Below are 19,396 nucleotides of genomic sequence, written 5' to 3' on the forward strand. Positions count from 1 at the left end.
CTGTGAGCGGCCCGGCCACGCTGTGAGCGGCCCGGCCACACTGTGAGGGGCCACACTGTGAGGGGCCCAGCTACGCTGTGAGGGGCCAGGCCACTCCCAGATATTTCTCCTTTTTGTCTGACAGTCAGACGCCCTTTGTGTGGTTCAAGCTCCTGTGTGGTGAGTGCCTCTGACATACAGGGACACCGAGGCCGATCCCATCTCCATGTTCAGTGCTGGGATTGCAAACTCGTCCCCACTCCTTCCCTGAAAACGCACACGCATGCTTGCACATGGGCGCAGGGCCTCGGCTTACGGGGCAAGTCTGCGAAGTCCATCAGGAACTCCAGCCGCTCGGCCGCATCCCTCAGCTGCCTCCTGAGCTTGAACACAGTGACGTCGCTGGATTTCTTGAGGAACGCGATGAGGGACACCAGCTCCTCGGTGTTGGCAGGGATCTCGCTAACTTTCTCTGCGATGCTGCTGTACTGGTGGCAAATGCTGTGGAACAGAGGGCAGCCATCGGCACCACCGCCCTCCGCCAGCCCTCCTCCAAGACTCGCGGTGGGGCAGACGGGATTCCTAGCTGGAGACCAGGATGATGATGTCCAGCTGTTCTCTGCTGCAGCCTGATGCATGACACCCACATGCACACCACACTTCAGGAACACTTCCCGAGGGTGGCAGTGCTAGCTGGCACGTGCCAAGCCTGTTACGAGGTGCCACGCCCCCACTGCAATCATATATCAGCTCGTCTAAGCCTCACAGCAATCCTAAGAGGTAGGAACTGTTATTACCAGCAGTTTGGAAGGAAGCGAGGCTGACTAACTTGACCCAAAGCCACACGGGGTGCAGGTGTCAAATCCAGGATCTGAACCTGGTTCAACTGACTGCAGAGCTGCACTCTTCACAAACATACTGAGTAGAATTCAGATTCAGACCAAAACAATAGCAAGAATACAGCCAGCACCAGCAACTCCTCAGGTTTTATGGGGAGGAGAGTCCTACAGTATGGCCACTGCTCCCACAGCACACCAGCAGGCTCCTCCTCAGGTGCTGCCTGCAGGCCATCCCGGGACATTTACGTCCAGCTCCTGGCACTGCTGGGCCTAACTGCCCACTCCTCCTCAGCCGCACTGTGAGCGGGCGTGTTACTATGTGGATAATTGGAATATGCTCAATTTACAAAAGCCAGTGCATCTCAGTCTTCAGCATTTTAAGTATAATCAGGAACAAATGCTCTCCACGGCCCCCCTGCCTAGCACAGAGTGGCCCTCAAGAATGTGGGTAAGACGGCCGTGGTTGTGCTTATTACCAATTGCTACATGCCGACGGCCACCAGCACGCAGAACCTCTCCTCTCAGTGTTCTCAGTCCTCAACATCCCTTCTTAACACAACGGCGCCCCTTCGTAACAGAGTGACTTGCACCAACTGAAGAGAAAATGCCACACCACCTTGCAGCTGGTGCTGAGTTTAGGAATGAATTGGACACAGTTCTATCGAGAGAAGTGTCTGCTGTGCGGCCTGTGTCCAGAGCATTCTCCCCTTCTCAGCCCAGAGGTGGGTTATATTCCCCAGCCTCCTTCAGAGCTTCAGATGGGCATTTTACTAGTCAGCTCAGTTACCATCACAAAGTGTCACTGGGAGGCTTACAGAACAGGACTTCATTGTCTCACAGGCCGGAGGCGGAAGTCTGGGTCAGTGTGCCAGCTGGTTCGGTTCCTGGCGAGGACTCTCTTTCTGGCTGGCAGAGAGACGCTCTGCCCATGTCCAGACAGGAAGAGTTTTGGTGTCTCGTCTCTTCTTATAAGGGACACAACCTCTGACCTCATTTAACCTCATCGCCCTCTACAGGCCGGTCTCCAAGCAGTCACACTGGGCATGCAGATGTGCTTGTGCGCCCCCAAAATTCACATGTTGAAGCCCAATCCCTAATGTGATGATATTTGGAGGTGGCGTTGGGTGGAGAGTATCAGGAGGGTTATGACCACACACAGGGATCGGTGCCTGATAAAGGCGTTCCCTCCCCGTTCTGCTTTGTGAGGACACAGCAAGAAGAAGGGTGTCTATGAACCAGGAGGTGGGCTCTCAACAGGCACCTCTAGCCTCCAGGACTGTGAGAAACACACTCCTCTTGCTTCGAAGCCCCCCAGTCTGGGGCAGCCTGTCCCAGCAGCTCAAATGTACTCAGACAGACTGCGACATCGAACTGAGGGAGAGCACAACTCAGATCGTGTGACTGAGGTCCAGTCCTTGGGAGTGGGAAGCAGTGCAACCGCCACTCACAGGCGCAGCACATAACAGTGTCCTTGCTCTCTCCATGCTCCATGCTCTCTCCTCCCCCCGACTGCCCAGGATCTCAACACTTAAAATGACCTTGAAAGCTACATGTTGAAGATGTAAAGTTACCATCTTGCTTGAGTTTTTGAATGCACATAGTATTTCTCCTCCGTGAGTCTGGAGCTACCCTGAGCAAGAAATAAACTTCTATTGTGTTTGATCATAACATCTTGGGTCTATACGTTATAGCATTTGGCCTAACTAACTAACTAACTAATGCAGATAGATGCTCTCAGCCCAACAGACTCCTCCCTGATAGAATCCATCCTTCTTCCCTTTTGTATGAGAATTCAGAGTAAATATCATCTGGCTGCTGGCTGTCAGCTCCCTGGAGGCTAAGAGGGTAGCAGACTCACTATTTCCGAGACCCTCTAAAGGCCCTGAATATGACCCGATTATATCAACACAACTCCGTAACGATATCCAGGATAAACTGAAGACAGGAAACCTTGCCTTCTACATGTACTGGTAATATGATTTAAAACCTAAAAGGCCGGGCCCCGGCCTGGTAGCTCAGTTGGTTAGGCCAACATCCTCATACACCAAGGTTGTGGGTTTGATTCCTGGTCAGGGAACATACAAGAAGAAAAAAACAAAACAAAACAAAAGCCCTGAAAGGCCAGGGTCCCATAGACAATGCTATCTCTGCCCATGCCGGGGACAGCATTAGGGAGACCAGCGACGCATTTCGATCTGTGCCCTCTTTCTACTGATGTCCTTATTTTGGACAGGACTTCACACCCCGAAGAAAACAAGCAGCTGGACCACAGGGATAACTTCTCATGTCTCTGCTCAGGGCCCTGCAATTGGTCGATACTTCAGGTCACCGCTCTAGCGACTTAGATGCAAATGGCTGTGCCCCATCTTTCTGCCCAGGGCGCCCCATCCCGGGCACACCTAGCACTGGGAACAGGACAGTGAGGTGGCCAGGACAGGGCCTGGGATCAGGAGACTCAAACTCACTTTCTTGGGCAAGTTAGGCTTCCTTTCTGAGCCTCATGTCCCCTCCGCTCAGTAAGGGAGCTTCTGTCTGCCTTCCCCACCCCGGGGGCTTGTTGGGAAGGTCAAATCAGTCAGAGTCTCCGGTGTGAAGGCAGAAAGAAACGTTGGAACTCCGCACCAGCCTGGGGCCCTGCATCCTGAAGAATCCGTGGCCTCATAACAGGACCCTTATTTTCATTTATATTAAAAAGATTTCAGGGAATTATACTTTTATTTTGAGGAGGGTGAATGCACTACTGCTTAGGAAACACTTGCTTGATACTGAAACTTTCCAAAGAAAGTGTCCCCGTAGCATGAAGGCTCAAGCCTTGTACGCTCCGTCCCAACCTTCATCCTACAGGCAGAGAACTGGTCCCGACAGGTGCCTCCAGGAGACGCACAGCCAGGAAATACAAGGTTCAAACCCTGCTCTGGCTCCGGCGCCGGACCCTCCATCTCACCAGCCCTGAGAGGCTGTGCGGTGGCGCTGGGGTGGCGCTTGCTGCCCTCTCAGAGGCCCCTCTCCATCTGCACATACAGGGAGTAGCACACCGCCTCTTGGGCTCTGTGGAGGCCTCACCGGAGGGCAGCGCTCAGATGCTCACAGCCCCTGAACGGGACGCTGGGCTGGGAAAATGGTAGCTACTATATCATTAATTTGTTAGTGAGTTTCTGACAGGTAACTTGTAACTCTTAAAGTACTATAAATGCTAAGCTTACACATGTTTACATTTATGTGGATCACATGTAACACTGTATAACAGGGACCATTATTCCTCAATCGTGCAGCCTGTGGTTTAGAGCTCCCTAAGGAACAGCTGGAGCAGGGATGAGCTGTTCTGTGACACTCATGGGACATGGGGGCAGAGGTGCTGCCCAGCCTCTCCGCACCAACCCTCTCTGCCAACCACGCCCAAGTCTTCTGGGGGAGCCCTCTCCCTCTCAGTCCACGTGGCCTAGTAGGGTGACATCCACCCCAGAGACAGGAACCCCCTGATGGCAGCCGTCTTCGCCGGTCTGCTGCTGCACAGGTGAGCTGCGGGCCAGCGTCACACTGGCCAGGGCTGCGGGGCGGCCGTTGGGAAAGCAGAAACCTTTTTCCCTCTGGACAGAACCTGAGAGGCTGTGAGCCAGAGCTGCTGGGGTGCACACACCAGGGAGCCTGTCTGGGGGTGCAGCCAACACGGGGAGCTGAGGGAGGGAGGGAGCCTGGGCCCTGACTGCCGGGCGGAGGGCCGAAGCCAGCAACCCCTGAACTTTCCAGCGTGCGAGCCCCAGGCTCCCTTTTTTACTTTTGCCAGCCTGTTTGGGCTTCTGTCCTTACAACCAACACCATTTCGACTGATGTATCAATACTCATCCGTAAAGTGAAGGCACCACATCAGGCTTCCGGAACGACGGACCCCAGCCCTATCCAGCAGAGGCCTGATGGAGCACATGCTAGGTGGTGGGCAGCAGCACCCAGCAGCCTGGCAAGCAAGCGAAGGCTGAAGGGTCTGAGAGGGGCATTACCCCCCTCACTCCCCCTCCTCCCCTTGCTCCAAGCCCCACGGTGTCTCACTGCTGCTCACCTTCCAGCCGAACTTGAATTCCCTGCCACCCTCATTTTGGGTTCAGCCTGGTCATTGTCGGGAGGTGCAAATGCTGTCTACATCCCCCGGTATGTGCCAACTCTCAGTGCTCTTTCTCCGCACACCTGGCAGTACCTGGCATTGGTGTCCCGGTTCACATCCACTTGGTACTGAATCAGGCGGTCTTTCAGGTTCTGGGCTCGCTCACAGAGGTCGTAATTGAGGGTCATGGTGTCAAGGCAGAACATGGCCAACGGCACGGAAATGTGCATGGATGCAATTTCGTTTTTCCGCTTTTTTATGCTATTGATCTTCTGTAAAAGGAGCACATTCACTGGTCAATTCATCAGTGGCCTCTGTGTGTTGCCCGCAGCCTCGGCCCTGGCCACCCCCTCAGATCGCAGCACAGCACACAACCTCCACCAGGGGGCCGCGGCCACCCACTGCGCGTGTGTAGCACACATCACCAAGACACGAAATGTTCAGTGGCATCTCCTACCGTCACAAAGTCATCAATTTCATGATTTTCTTTCAGGAATGCAGTGATGCTCTGCTCTGCCGTGTTGTCCAATAAGTCGTCATACCTTCTGTAGACATTTAAGTATCTTGCATGTCGAAGGGCATAGAATCAAACACACAAACACGGGCCACAAGTTAGCTTAGTCGGAGTGGCAAATGCGGAGACACACTGAAAATCAGCCCAAACCAAGACAGGAATAGAAGCTGACAGGGTACATGGAACGGGAAATGCAGAACTTCGGCTGAAAATTCCAGTTTTGTTACCTCCTGGCGACCTGAACTTAGACAAGATATTTCTCTTTTTCAAAGAGCCGTGTCTCTTAACTAACGTGGAAATAGTGACTCCTCAGAGCACAACTGCAACAAGGTCTATGAGGAGTCTCCACGGAGCCTGACACACAGCGGGTGTGCAGTAGCCATGACCCCATCCCTCCTTCCAGCTCTAAAGTTGTGGGTCTCAATTTTAAGATGAAAATTTGGAATGAATGAACTAAAGCCAATGGAATAAAATTAAGTTTCCCTCTATCCATTAGCTGATCTCGCGGAAGGGCTGGGCAGTTTCTCTCAGTGGGAGGATGTATTGGGATGGTCCCACTGAGTTCCTGTGAACATACAGATGCTACGAGGAGCAGAGTTAACTGGAGGCCAATGGAACTCTTCCATAGGATGACTGACTTCAGAGACTCAGAGACGGAGATGCAGGGGAACCCTGGGGCTGCAAGTCAGAGAGCAAACCGGGAGGGCCCCCCCGCCCCGCAAACAGGGCCAGCCGGGTTTCCCACTGAGGCTCCGAGCCACATGCACAGGTGGGAGCTGCCCATCCGAGTCCGTGGTTTTCAGACCAGGTTAGCAGTTCTCATCAGGGATGGGTTTTGCTCCCAGGGGACACTTGGCTATGCCTTGGGCCATTTATCGTCGCCGTAATTGTAGAGTCCTGCTGGCATGTTATGAAAGGGTAGAGGCCAGGGACGCTGCTACAAACTCTGCTATGCGCAGGCAGCCCCACAGTGCAGTGTCCGGTTCTAACATCAACAGAGCTGCGCCACGAGCCCAGGTGAGGGTGAGCACGTGTCCTGGCTTGTGTGGGACAGTCCCATGGTGACTGTGGCCAGACAGGGTCCCAGGGTCCTCTCCACTCGCAGGGTCTCCGTGTAGAAGCTAGCAGTTGCATCTGCCATCACCCAAACGCATGCCTGCTCACACGAGCAAATGCCACGTGCTCCCAGCGTCACCACTCAGGGCATGCAGAGCACTTGTCCTCGGTCCTTGTCCTCCCACCCCTAAGTCCAGCGAGCTCTGGAAGCAGAGAGCTGCTCTAAAATTCATCGAATAGCCAAAGCTGCCTGAGCGGATGTGGGCTGCTGGTGGGCATGTCCTCACTCTCACTGGGGAAATACCTGCCTGTCAATCAGACGAAGGGGTGCTGCCAGGCCTTAGGTCACAGCTTGGCCTCTCCTGGGATCCTGCAAAACACCTACTACACAAGGCCACTCTACCAAGTCCAGGAGATATAGCAGCTGCCACCTTCCTACAGCCCGGACATTTCTAACCTGTCTGGCCACACGGTTTCAGGTGCTGGAAGTGGACTGTACCGGAGTGTGAACTCTGGCTCCGGTTCGTTTTCTGGGCCACGCGTCCTCGTGTGAAACGGGGACGCATGTAATTCCCGGGTAAGCAGCTATTGGCTATGATTATGCACCGTTTCAGCTGTGTGGGAGCAGAGACCATTCCCTTGAAGGCAGTAAGAATGGTCAGCCAATGCCCAAAGGCTAAGTTACAGCTACACCAACTTACTTGTGGGGGCCGACTTGGTTTTTCTGAAAGACCTGGAAAGCCTGATCCACGTAGTCAGAAACCAGCTTTTCTTCAGGGTTAACGGTTCCAAGAACCAGGTTATATCCTTTTAGCTCTGGGAACAGGAAAGATTCCACCTAAAGAACAGAAGCCGTGAGATTTGAGGGGGGTGCGGCACCGCGGGGCAAGGTGTGCAGTGGGTTCATTCCCAGGACACCAGCTGCCGTCCTGCTCCTGCTGCTCCTGAGCGAGGCTGGCTCGCTCGCCTCTTGTGGGTCACTCAGCGCTCAAGTCCTTGCTCCTCTCAAGTCTCATGTCCTTGGAGAGTCCCGGGACCCAGTGGAGATTAGGTGTCCCTGCTGAAAGCTCAGGCTCTGAACTTTCTCATCACAACTGTCACTAAATGAGTGCATAATGAGCTGTCCTAGGTTTGTCAGAGGATCTAAATACCATGAGAGCCTGGATCATATCTGAGTTCTGTGCTCCTGTGAAGAGCTCGGCACACAGTAAGTGCTCAATAAATACCGTGGGAGTGAAGAGATGTCATAGGGTGCCCGCCACCCCATCAACGTCTCTCTAAGGAAAAGCTCCTAGATGTGCTGGTTTCTCTTCAGACCACATAGATCTTTTGCTTTTTAAAATTGTTTTATTGCTCTTTTATTTCTGACTGGTCTGTTTTTGTGTTTCCTATCCCTTTGTTGAAGTTCTTACTAAGTTCATCTACTCTTCCCCTAAGTTAATTGAGCATCTTTATAACCAGTGTTTTGAACTCTGCCTCTAATAGATTGCTTGTCTTGATTTTGTTTAGCTCTTTTTCTGGAGTTTTGTTCTGTTCTTTCATTTGGGACACATTTCTCTGTCTCCTCATTTTGGCTGCCTCCCTGTGTTTGTTTCTGTGTATTAGGTAGGGCTGCTATATCTCCTGGGCTTGGTAGAGTGGCCTTGTGTAGTAGGTGTTTTGCAGGATCCCAGGAGAGGCCAAGCTGTGACCTAAGGCCAGCTGCTGTTAGTGCTGGGCCTCGGATCACTTAGGTAGAGGTACGGGTCTCTCTGAGGCCAGATGCTGCTTATTTGAAAGATTTTAGAAAAGTCCAAAGAATGAGTCAAGATAGGCTATTTGTGTGGAAAAGCCACTGGAATTGGCTTGGGATGGGGCCCACAGGTTGGGTGGGGCGGGATCTCAGAGACTCACCAGGGCGGGGCTAACAGTGTCCGTCAGGTTGATGAAGACTCAGATATGGTGCCCAACTGCCCACTCCGTGGAGTCGGGTGGGATCTCAGAAAAGGAACAATGGCCTCTGTCAGCACTTGTCTGGGAGAAAGCTGCCGCTCCAGCTTTCACCCCAATGCCATACTATTCAGTTCCTCTTCTTATGTCCCTGGTGCATTTTGAGTTGCTGACCCAGCACTGGAGTTCAGAGGGAGTGAGTCTGAATAAGTCTGTGGGTGGGTCCTTTAAAAGGAACTGCCTGCGACTCTAGCAGCCCTCTGTCTCCCTCAGCTTCAATACCCACTGGTTTTTATAGCAAGAAGATATGGGGACTTCTCTTCCTGGCACTGGAACCCTAGGCTGAAGGACCTGGTGTGAGGTTGGGATCCCTTGCTCTTCAAAGGGGCCTCTGCAGCCAAGATATCCCTCCTGATTTTTATCCGCCCTACAGGGAGTGGGGACAGCACGTTCTGAGTCTTTGCTTTTCGTATCAGTGTCGATGTGGCTTCCTCTTTATATCCTTAGTTATAGGGTTTTTGTTTAGCTAGATTTCAGGCAGTTCTGAGTGATGGTTATTCTGTAGCTTAGTTGTAACTCTGATGTGATGTGGGAGGATTCAAGTATCTCATTTACCTACGCTACCATCTTGATCAGAACCCCCTCAATTTTACTTTTTATGAAGATAAATATTTTCTAAAATATGCTTTTGTTTCCTTTACTCAGTTTCTCACAAATATGCTTTCCTCCTGCACCTTGAGAGCTATTATCAAACATCTCACGCTGACTTTTTCCAACTTCTAAAATTCATGTAAAACTATATGACTGGTAGGGACTGGGCGTACTGTCTACCTATTGCTGCTCTTGGATATTTTTTTTACATATTCAACATGAAGAACTATACTTTTACATTTTCGCTACCCAGTTTAGAGACAGGGTGGTCTGAGTCTGATGGAGAACTCTGGGCCTGTGCTGCCTTTTCTCACAGTTGGATAAAGTCATTGGCATCACTTGGGCCTAGCTTTCAAACCTGGTACAAACTGTGACCTGTGACTGGGTCTCCTTGCCATTACAATCCACTGAATCTGCCACTGGCTCCGCTGGGCTGTCTGCAGTAGCAGGCACACGAGCCCTGGGTGCTCCCAGCCCAGATGCTTGCAAACACTGCTGCTCAGCAGCAGTGAGGGAGCGCGCAGGCCGTGTGCACTGTATCTGTCCCCAAGCCCCACACTCGTCCTTCCAATTACAGGTCTGCTCCCTCGTTTTCTTCCTCAGGATACTGATTGCAGCAGCACTGTGCATTTTTTGTTCCCCAGCACACACACAGCTTCTTGTTAACCAGGCCTGGTTGGGTTCAAAACCCCAAATTTAGATCAAAACCAACTGGAGCATTGGTTTCACATGCTTCCCGACAAACCCAACTTGAATCTTGAGCTTGTAGAACCAGCCCTCTCAGTAAGGAACTACAGAGAGAGGAGTGCTTACGAGCATCCAAGTATCATATACATACATGGTCGGGAGAGGAGGAAGAGAAGCATCCCACAGGTCCCTTCCCCATGTGGACCTGACACTGGCTCCCTTGCCACACTAACCAACCAGAAGGAAACAGAAGATGGCACACAACGGAGTCCCACACAGGTGGATGACTTGGCCCAGCCCTAAGACCCTGTTAACCCGTGTCTGGGGTCTGATTAGCGAGGCCATCCCAGGAAGGAAACTGGAAAGGGCTCAGGCCAGGAAGGGAGGTTTCACTCCCTCCCCTAGCCACCAATAATGGGTGAACAAACAAAACAAACACGGAATCTCAAGAGCTAAATCAGATATAGTTTGGTATAGATTCTTGGCAAGTTCATGGCATCCGCTCCATCGTGAATTACCAAACCAAGTTGGATACAGCTTGGGACACATTTGCCCTTTGGAGGTGGGCATCCTGGGGGACTCTACTCTCCCACAAAGTAACTCTTAATGCCCTTGTTAGAAACACAGTTCTGGGATTCATGGGCATGTTTTTATGGTTCAAATCCTCTTCCTGGGAACAAGAGGGTTTACTCAGGATAGAACTCCCAAACTGAAACTCCCCTGACTGAATATCTTGTATAAATAGCCATTTTAAATATACTTTATGCAATAAGCAAAACAGAAAGAAAAGTATAAGCATATGGTTAAGTGAATACTCTACCTTGGGGATCCTCTTAGAGTTTTCAATAATTTCCAAGAAAGAGTTGTGTATTAACTCCCAGCAATCATCAAAAGATGGATTGAAGGTAATAATGGGCTCACTGACTTCAAGTTTGATCATGATTAGCTGAGGAATAAAGAACTCCATCTCTTGGTAGGGCTCTTCAAAGTCATTCCCATCCTTCAGGAGACATAAGACATGGCAACTGTCACAAAATGGAGCCTTCTAGAATTAAGGGAGCAGACTACACCATTCCTGGTACCACAAGCATCAGACAAGGGCATGAAGGGCATCATGCACCACATGCTTAAAATGAGGCCAAGGGTGCCTTAGTCCACCCTGAGCTCATCCTCTTACCTTCCCCATAGCTTTTACTCAGTATGTTTACTTTGCTTGAAAATTCCTGCATCAGTATTTCCAAATCCTCCTCATCCTTCAAAATTCATCTCAAAATCTCCTCCACTTCTGAACTTCCATATTTCCACTCCTTCGGGGTATTTCATCTTTCTTTCTTGTAGAGATTTATAAGTACATCTTATCTTTTCTATTCTACTCTAACCTGAGGGCAGGACCTGTGTCTGAACCATCTACCTCTTCCAAAATATCCAATACTGTGTTTAGCACATAGTAGGTGCTCAATAATAATTTTCTGACTGAATCCAAACATATAATTATTATCTGCATACTTCAAATAAATGGAGTTGCTAATGAGCCTCTAGTCTATTTTAGACACTCAAAATGTCAAGCTTCCCTACAACAAAAATATTGGTGTGGAAATATTCATAATTCTCTACACAGCCTTGTAATACAAGATGCCTTTCATAAAAGACAGGGCCTAATGAAACTGCCATAGGGCAGCTAGGAAGTACTTGTCTGACTAATTGCTTTTAGGCATTTTTAGATCAGTTTAAGGATGACTGATAAACATTTGTTGACAACTACTCTGTATCAAATACCCATAAGTTTTCCTCTTCCTTCAGACCTACGAAGATTTTATTTTTCCCTGTGTGCAAGTTTAGGGTGAGATCTGTTTACACAGCTGAGTCTCTTCTGCTTAGTAGAGTAGAACTTACAATGACACCTATAAATTGGTCTCGTTAGAGTGCTAACACTGCAGTCTAAATTCAACAGCACTTGTGTCTATACTGTTTGAGCAAAAGGCAATTGTTCATCTTTATTTAATTAGAAAAATGCTTAGAACTTAACCTAGGCTCCTGAAGTTTAGGGGATATTGTGATGCTCCGAAAACCAGAACTTAGTGTTTTTGGTTTTTATTTCGACTTCACCGAAGTCATTTCATGAAGGAAATTATTAATTAGGTCAACAAAGCCATTTGGTTTTAGGGATGCCCCTTTCAAAGACCAAAGAACAAAAGTCAGTATGTACAATGATACAGACAACATTTCTGAAACATCCAGCTAAAGGCTTACAACAATCTTTTTCAACCCTGTCCTTTGATAGGATGAAAAAGTGGCCATACCCTTTACTATAAAGGGCATGTATTCCATTTTATTAAATCTTTCTTTAATTTTTCTTAACAACTTCTACATTTCTGTAGATTTTTACATATTTAGTAGTAGTTAATTATCTCATGAAAGCTTGCTGTATATTCACATTAGTTTATAAACTAACTAGAGGCCAGGTGCACAAAATTTGTGCACCCAGGGGTGGGGAGTGTCCCTCAGCAGGCCTGCACCCTCTCGCAGTCCAGGAGCATTCAGGGGAGTCGGCCTAAGCCATCAGTTAGACATCCTTAGCACTGCTGCAGAGGTGGGAGAGGCTCCTGCCACTGCCGCTGCACTCATTAGCCTTGAGCCCGGCTTCTGGCTGAGTGGTGGGAGTGCACTGACCACCAGGGGGCAGCTTCTGCATCAAGCGTCTGCCCCCTCGTGGTCAGTGCATGTCTTGGTGACTGGTCATTCTGCCATTTGGTCAATTTGCATATTAGTCTTTTATTATATAGGATAAGGACCTGAAGTGTGTGTGAACAAGGGTTTTTATTTTTTGTCCTGGCTCATAGCTGATGGAATCCTGATTCTATCTTAATCATTTACCCTCAAAAGGGCTGGTTTATGACCCCCTACATACCTTGTGTATCATGAAAAAGGAGATGAGATCCTCAAGAGACTTAATGACCAACTCTCTGAGCTGGAGTGACATGAATGATGCAATAGAAGCAAAAAATTCCTCGATGTTCCTGGAGGAGTCGTAGTCACTCCTGGGAGCAAAATGGATCCACTGCTCCTTCTGGGAGACAAAAAGCTGAGCACAGGTGGGGATCCACCTGCAAAGACAGGAGGATAGCCAAGTAAGAACCTCCTCGAATGGTATTTTCACACATCTGGCTGCCTCTCCTGCCAACACCCCTCTCCTGAGAAGAAAGCAGTAAGGTTTGAATTGAGAGACTATTCTTCCTCATTGGTCCTTTTTTTCCTTCCACAAATTCTGATTCCCAATTCCCAGTGGGAATCACTGGTCTTACCATCCATTACATCTCTTTTCTGCTTGCCAGAAAACTACTGTTCTAGCATCTAGAAGTCCTAGTGCTAGTCATGGTCAGAGGTAATAATTACCATATTTACTAAGCAGCTGCTGAGTGCCAGCTACTGCATATACTTACATATCCTCTAATATGTAAAAACCCAATGGTATTATCATCATCATTTCACATAAGGGAATTAATTTCTCTGGACATAGTCCTGCATGTATTTGCAAAGCAAAAAGGAGTTGTCGGAGTGACTGAAAACCCTCTAACCTGGGCACCTGGGGGCTGTTTATCTGGGCCACCTGCATGCAAGTCATTCAAGTGCACTGTGCCATGACCGGTGAGGCCTGAGGGTTTCAGAGGAGGGGACGGAAGGGGCACCCTCACACCAATGGTAATGAGAGAGTTTAAAAGCGAAGGGAGACTGGGGTGGGGCTGATGCACAGTGGGTGTGAGGAGACACGAAGGCTGGGGGCACTGGAAGGAAGAGGACAGAGAAAGACGCCAGTGGGACGTCAGCCGCTGTGCAGCCCCCGGGCTGGGACTGAGTTTTCCTGCAGGGCATTTCCTGTCTTTAGGATCCTGTGAGGAGCCCCACTCAGGCCGGGTACTGACTTGCTGAGCAGGACTTGGCGTGCTTCCACGCAGTGCTTCCAGATCACATCCTGATATTCCTGGGGCTGCAGAGGCAGTTTCCCTGCCAGTAATTCTGCTGTTCGAACAAACCTGAGGTCTCTGAACCTGCCAAAAGAAGGGGGAAAGCAGCTCAGCTTCGTGACAAATTGTGTAGGACGGGCTCAAGAGGCATATATGCTCTTTCTTCAATAGGAGAGCTAAACAGATCAAAACTAAGTATATCTGAAAAACTGGGGAGTCGGAGGAGGAAGTGGACATCCACAAACACTCTCGCAGAGAGCAGATACACGAGCCACTCAGCAGGAGGTTACTGAGTCTTCTTGTGTGTCGTGCTGCACCCAACTGGGGACAGGGTTTGGGCACCAACTTCGTATTTGGTGGCTGAGAACTGGGATGTCAAATGGACTAAACAAAGTTCTTTGCAAACAGTGAAGACAAAGAGGACAGGGCACACAGAGCATCTTCGCGATCAGGTGGGTTACTGAGCTACTCAAGAAAACACGGTGCAGCCCAGCCAGCGTGGCTCAGAGGTGGAGTGTCGACCATGAACCAGGAGCTCACGGTTTGATTCCTGGTCAGGGCACATGCCTGGGCTGTGGGCTCTATCCTCCGTGAGGGATGTGCAGGAGGCAGTCAATCAATGATTCTCTCATCATTGATGTTTTTATTTCTCTCTCCCTCTCCCTTCCTCTCTGAAATCAAGAAAAATATACCTAAAAAAAAAACACACTGTCCCACCCCTCACAGTTCACCAAAACATGCAGCCTCCCTCAGCACCCGGCCTTACACAATGCAGGCACTCAAAGTACATTTGTTGAATGAATGTCCCCCTCTGAGATGCTCTTCTCTTTTCCTGTTTCTTTCAGATCAATGGCTAAGTTGCTCTTCACCACACTCCTCAGGCCTTCCTTGGCTCTGAGGGCACCAGTCCTCTTCCTGGCTCATATCGGAAGGAATCCCTCCACTCGGTTATAAATCACTCTGACATCACCAGCGCCTGTCACTTCCCCAAGGAGATCTCTGCTCTGCCTCTTAGCTTGTCTCGTTCTTGCTCCTCCGTTTCCTCACTCACTGTAATGACCTTTAGGCGGCCCTTCCTTCCTGAGACCTGGCAGCCCTATTCCTTCTTGGTGGAGGTGGTGAGCCTAGCTTTCAGCTTGCCTGGCCAGGCCAGGGCACTGCCAGGGGAGGACAGAACCTGAGGACTCAGTGCCATGCACGCTGCCACCCAGCCACAGGTGGCCCTTGTTACCACCTGCTAAGGATGTTGCACATCTTTAACTGAATCCTAGCAAATTTTCCAATGGCCAGAAAATCTATTCTTTCTGAGACCACAACCCTCATCCTGTCCCCAAACACCTCACCCTTCACAGATAACGAGGTGACCTCTCAGGATTTTTGAAGTTAAATAGTGCAGGCCATGTAAGAAAAGTACTCTGTATCATTTCCTTAATAAATCTTTCTCACTGTGAATTTTTTGATTCAGGCAACAAAAGCCTTCTGAATACTTCTGGGTCATTTTTGTACCTCTGTTGCCTACGGAATCTTACAGAGCCATGAAAAGCACACGGTACGCATCCGTTCTTCTCAGTACGGGCTATCGGTTCAATAGTTTGTCATCCTCATTACACAGTAAATTAAACTCACACGCACATTCCCGTGGCACTGAGCCTCTGGCCATGTCACCAGGCCCGAGTGAGTTCCTCATTAGTTTCCAGGTTGATTTATGTTTTGAGGCTATAAACACGCTTGTAGTTAAAGCAGTGCTGCCCGCGGGCCACGCACCTTGCTCCCCACTGTGCTGTACCCAGCATGCTCCAGGGTTTGGCGACCGTGGTGCGTGGGCACAACCACCGTGTGCCCAGCACTGTTCCAAGCACCTCCCCTAACAGCCACATGAGGGGAGCTTTGCTATTATTCTCACTTTGCATATAAGGAAACGGGCCCAGAGAGATGAACTTACCCCAAATCAAAAGTTCTGTAGTGACAGAGCAAGAACATTATTACTCAACATAATTCTACCCAGTTAGAAACTTACTTCTTTTTTTTTCATTGTCTTGATGGACACCTGCAAAGCCTTAGAAAACGGAATTCAGTTCAAAGAAGGAATGTGCTTACTTCTTACCATTGGTGGGCTCCATCCTAGGTTGACTTCCCCAACAATTCCTTTTAAAAATATAGGTAAAGCTAAGAATGTGAAAACAACTAAGCTCTCCAAGATAAAACACATTCTAAGCTAGAGACCTTCCCAAGACAAAATATTTGAGCTGCGAAGTTCAGCCAATCAAAATTAAATACATGTAATTGCCTCTAACTTTTCTAAAAAGAACCCAGATGGTGGCAGCCTGACTTTCAGTGAACTCTGGTGGCCTTATTCTCCCACAGGAGTTGCACTCCCTCTTGAGGGACCCATAGAATGTGAGTCTTTCTTCCCAGTGCAATGGAAGAATGCGGGATAGCCACACAGTGAGATATTGTTCAGCCAGAAGAAAGAATTAAGTCCTAATACATGCTTCTCTGAATGAACCTTGGAAACATCCTGCTGGTGGAAGCAGTCAGACACAAAGGACCTGGTTCCGATTACAGGAAATGTCCAGACGAGGCCAAGCCCCAGAGACGGAGAGCAGATCAGTGTCGCCAGGGCTGAGAGGAGGGGGAGGGTGGAAAGACTGCTGACAGGTACATGTTTCTTTGGGGGAGGATAAAAATATTCTTGAGTTAAATATTTGTAAAAATTTGCAAATATACTCACAACGACTGCATTGTACACTTCAAAGGGGTGAGTTTTATGGTGTGTGAATTGTATTTCAATTTAGAAAAACTTAAGAGGAAAAAAAAGAGACTCCTGCCTGCGCTGGACTTTTACAATTCCTGTGGCCAATTAGTCACTGATGACTTTCACCGAGGCGGCCGCCAGCCATCCTGTGGGGAACTGAGTTAGATCAATGAGTAAGACCCAAGTACGCAGTGTGGGAAGCTGCCCATTGTCTTCTCTAGCAGAGAGGTGTGGACAAGGACCGGAAGGCTGGTGACCCTTGAAGCCCTGGCAAAGGTCAGAGCTATGCACCTACTGTTCAGTGGAGACAATGGTAGCAGAAGCAACTTCCCCATCTATTATCATGTAAATCCTTGCTGGTAAGTCTGCCTGTTACTGGAACTTGCCTGCCTAAGGGCTATGGGTGGATCCCAAACTGAATAAAAAGATGCCAAGGCCCGAGCACAACCAGAGTCCATCCTCTTGGGATGGGCTCTCCGTTGGCCCCCCAGTTTCCAAATTATTATCTCTTGTCTGGTCTCTTTCATTTGTCCCAAACCCTAAACCACACGGGACGTGGGGAAAACAAACATTACACATATGGCGCCCGAATAAACATTACACAACCCACCCTCTCGTGGGCTGGAGGTCGAGCAAGTAAACATACAATTAGAATTCAGCGAGACACAGGTGGTAATGGAGGTACTTCAGGCACTGTTCTGAGTACCTTACAGCATTAACTTAGTTATTCCTCCTACAACCCTATGAGCTCTCATTATCCCAAATTCAGGGATGAGGCACAGAGAGGTGGTAACACACCCATACCTATCACCTATGAATCCCCGAGTCCAGGTCTGGCCCTGCAGCCTGGCTCCATGCCTGTGCTCTTAACCAGGATGCTCCAGTGCTGAGAGACCCAGGGGCTGTGGGCCAGTTCCTATGCCTGTTGGTCTGATGTTGTGATTTCGTGCCCAGGACAGGGCTACCTCATAGTGCCCAGCATAACATGTTCTCCTATGTGTGGAAGCAGCAAAGAGAGGGGAGAGGGGAGGGAGGCCCTTCTTACTCTTCAAACCACAGCTGCTCCAGGATGAGCACCATGGGGTTCACCGTGTGCAGGTGCTCCTCGTTCCACTTCTTGGCACTCTTGTAGGCCCCGTGCCAGGGCACAGGCGCCCGGATGGCTCTCTGTGGGAACAGGCGGGGGGTGCTCTCGATGAAGAGCCTCTTCTTCTCCTCTGGGTCCATGAGGATGTAATCAACTAGGACCAATGGGAAACACCGTTATTATGCAGGGACCCTGAGCACTCGTGCTCTTAGCTTCAACTCTCCAAAGGCAACACTTGAAAATGCTCCCTCATGGGCAGGGTCGCCACCAGTCCCCTGAGCATGCTCTGCGGCTCTGTGTTTTCTGTCTGAAGACACCAACCAAGGAGGTGGGTAACCTCAGCTTGGAGCGCAAGGAACCCGGGATGGCATCCTGTTAGGATATCTAGCATCTGCATGACAATGAATGAGTATTTGCTGATGCCTCATTAATCATTAATTGACTCCTCACACCAAAATCAACACAATGGATGACACCAGATACTTGTAATGGAAATTCAGAGATCAAAAACATCACATGCTAAGGAAAGAAAAATTGGTAAAAGCTTCACAGGCGAAGTAACATCTGAGCTGGGTCCTGAGGGGTGAGGGGGTGTTTCTGAGACAGGCCCAGGAGGGAAGACGGGCCGAGGAGCAGCATGTAATAGAGTGCAGGCCACTCTGTGGCAGGAATAGCAGGTGCCAGTGGTTTGAGTTCAAGGTGATAAAACTGGAAAAGTAGGTTGGGGCTGGAATTTGAAGGACTTACAAGTTTATTCTTCTGAGTTTGGTTCTACCTTTAGTAAGCAAGGAGCCATTACACTGACACCACCAGAAAGTTAATTAGGAAATTAAAAATAACTAGACAAGTTGGTGAAGATGGCTGTTGTCCAGATAAAACAGGAAGGAAGGAACTAACATGGTCACCCTCTGCCAGGGTCTGAGCCCCATCGGTCCAGGAGTTCCCAAAGGTGTGGTCGGAGTCGGCGAAGAATGAGCTGGAGACAATGTTCAGATGACCAGCATAGCCAGATTCTCCCTTTATTCTCCTGTTACATCTGTATTTATACCATTTGATCCTATAAGCATGCCTCTATAGTCACATCATGGTATGTTTTGGGTCCTCCCTTGACCTTTTACAGTTCCTTGTTTCATGTCCATAGTTTCTTATCTGACCTTTGCCAAAAATCCCATCTCCATCTAGTTCTGTTGATTTTAATCCTAACCATTCTATTCCAAAGGTTAGGGCTAGTTTATCTCCATTCCAAGGTCACTACTCTACTGTTCTGTTAAGCTACAAGGAAGTAACTGAAGGAGATTATCCTATTCTATGGCCTAAGTAAAGATTATGTAGTTTAAGCATGATTGTTCGTAGTTAAGGTGATTAACTACCTGCCTGGCGCTTAGTTAAGAGGTTTTACTGATTAATTCCCTTCCTTAGTCCTGTTAATCCCTAACTCCAGGGAAACATCCTCACCTGGGGAAACAACCTTTCTCGGGGAGGTGACCCTGGTAAAACACATAGCGCTAAGAAGGGAAGCAAACATATTAAGAACAGTATGCCATAAATGCCAGGTCCCTTGAAACATATGCTGTGCAGGTGTTTCTTCCCTGCAGCGACTGTGTCAAGCAGCAAGGATGGACTGGCTTCCGGCACCACCTCCCACTCATCTCTGGGTCTCTCCCACCTGGAACCTGCCCTACAGGGGGTGTGGCAGCAGAGGTCGTAGCTTCCAGAGCTAAGGCCCAGGATGTGGGTTTGCAGATCACAGGGAGGAGGACAACTCACAGGAAGATGGAAGAGCAGATGTTTGGTAACCAGCTGTCTGCCCTGCCATGCAGGTGAGTCTCAGCTTTACAAAA

At 49.3% G+C, this 19,396-nt stretch overlaps 1 protein-coding gene across 1 annotated transcript in view; it reads right to left on the reverse strand.

Annotated features, from left to right (window-relative positions):
• DNAH3 (dynein, axonemal, heavy chain 3) overlaps nt 1–19,396 on the reverse strand; it is a 181,263-nt gene that overhangs the window by 146,925 nt on the left and 14,942 nt on the right. Inside the window, exons 7-14 of the mRNA XM_006752778.2 lie at nt 17,514–17,709; nt 13,672–13,797; nt 12,660–12,855; nt 10,572–10,751; nt 7,186–7,322; nt 5,372–5,477; nt 5,008–5,186; nt 296–480 (exon numbers count right to left, since the gene is read on the reverse strand). Of these exons, the coding sequence (XP_006752841.1) occupies nt 296–480; nt 5,008–5,186; nt 5,372–5,477; nt 7,186–7,322; nt 10,572–10,751; nt 12,660–12,855; nt 13,672–13,797; nt 17,514–17,709 (1,305 nt within the window). The remainder of the gene's footprint in view (nt 1–295; nt 481–5,007; nt 5,187–5,371; nt 5,478–7,185; nt 7,323–10,571; nt 10,752–12,659; nt 12,856–13,671; nt 13,798–17,513; nt 17,710–19,396) is intronic.

Source organism: Myotis davidii, unplaced genomic scaffold (assembly GCF_000327345.1).
Source record: "Myotis davidii unplaced genomic scaffold, ASM32734v1 scaffold970, whole genome shotgun sequence".
NCBI lineage: Eukaryota > Metazoa > Chordata > Mammalia > Chiroptera > Vespertilionidae > Myotis > Myotis davidii.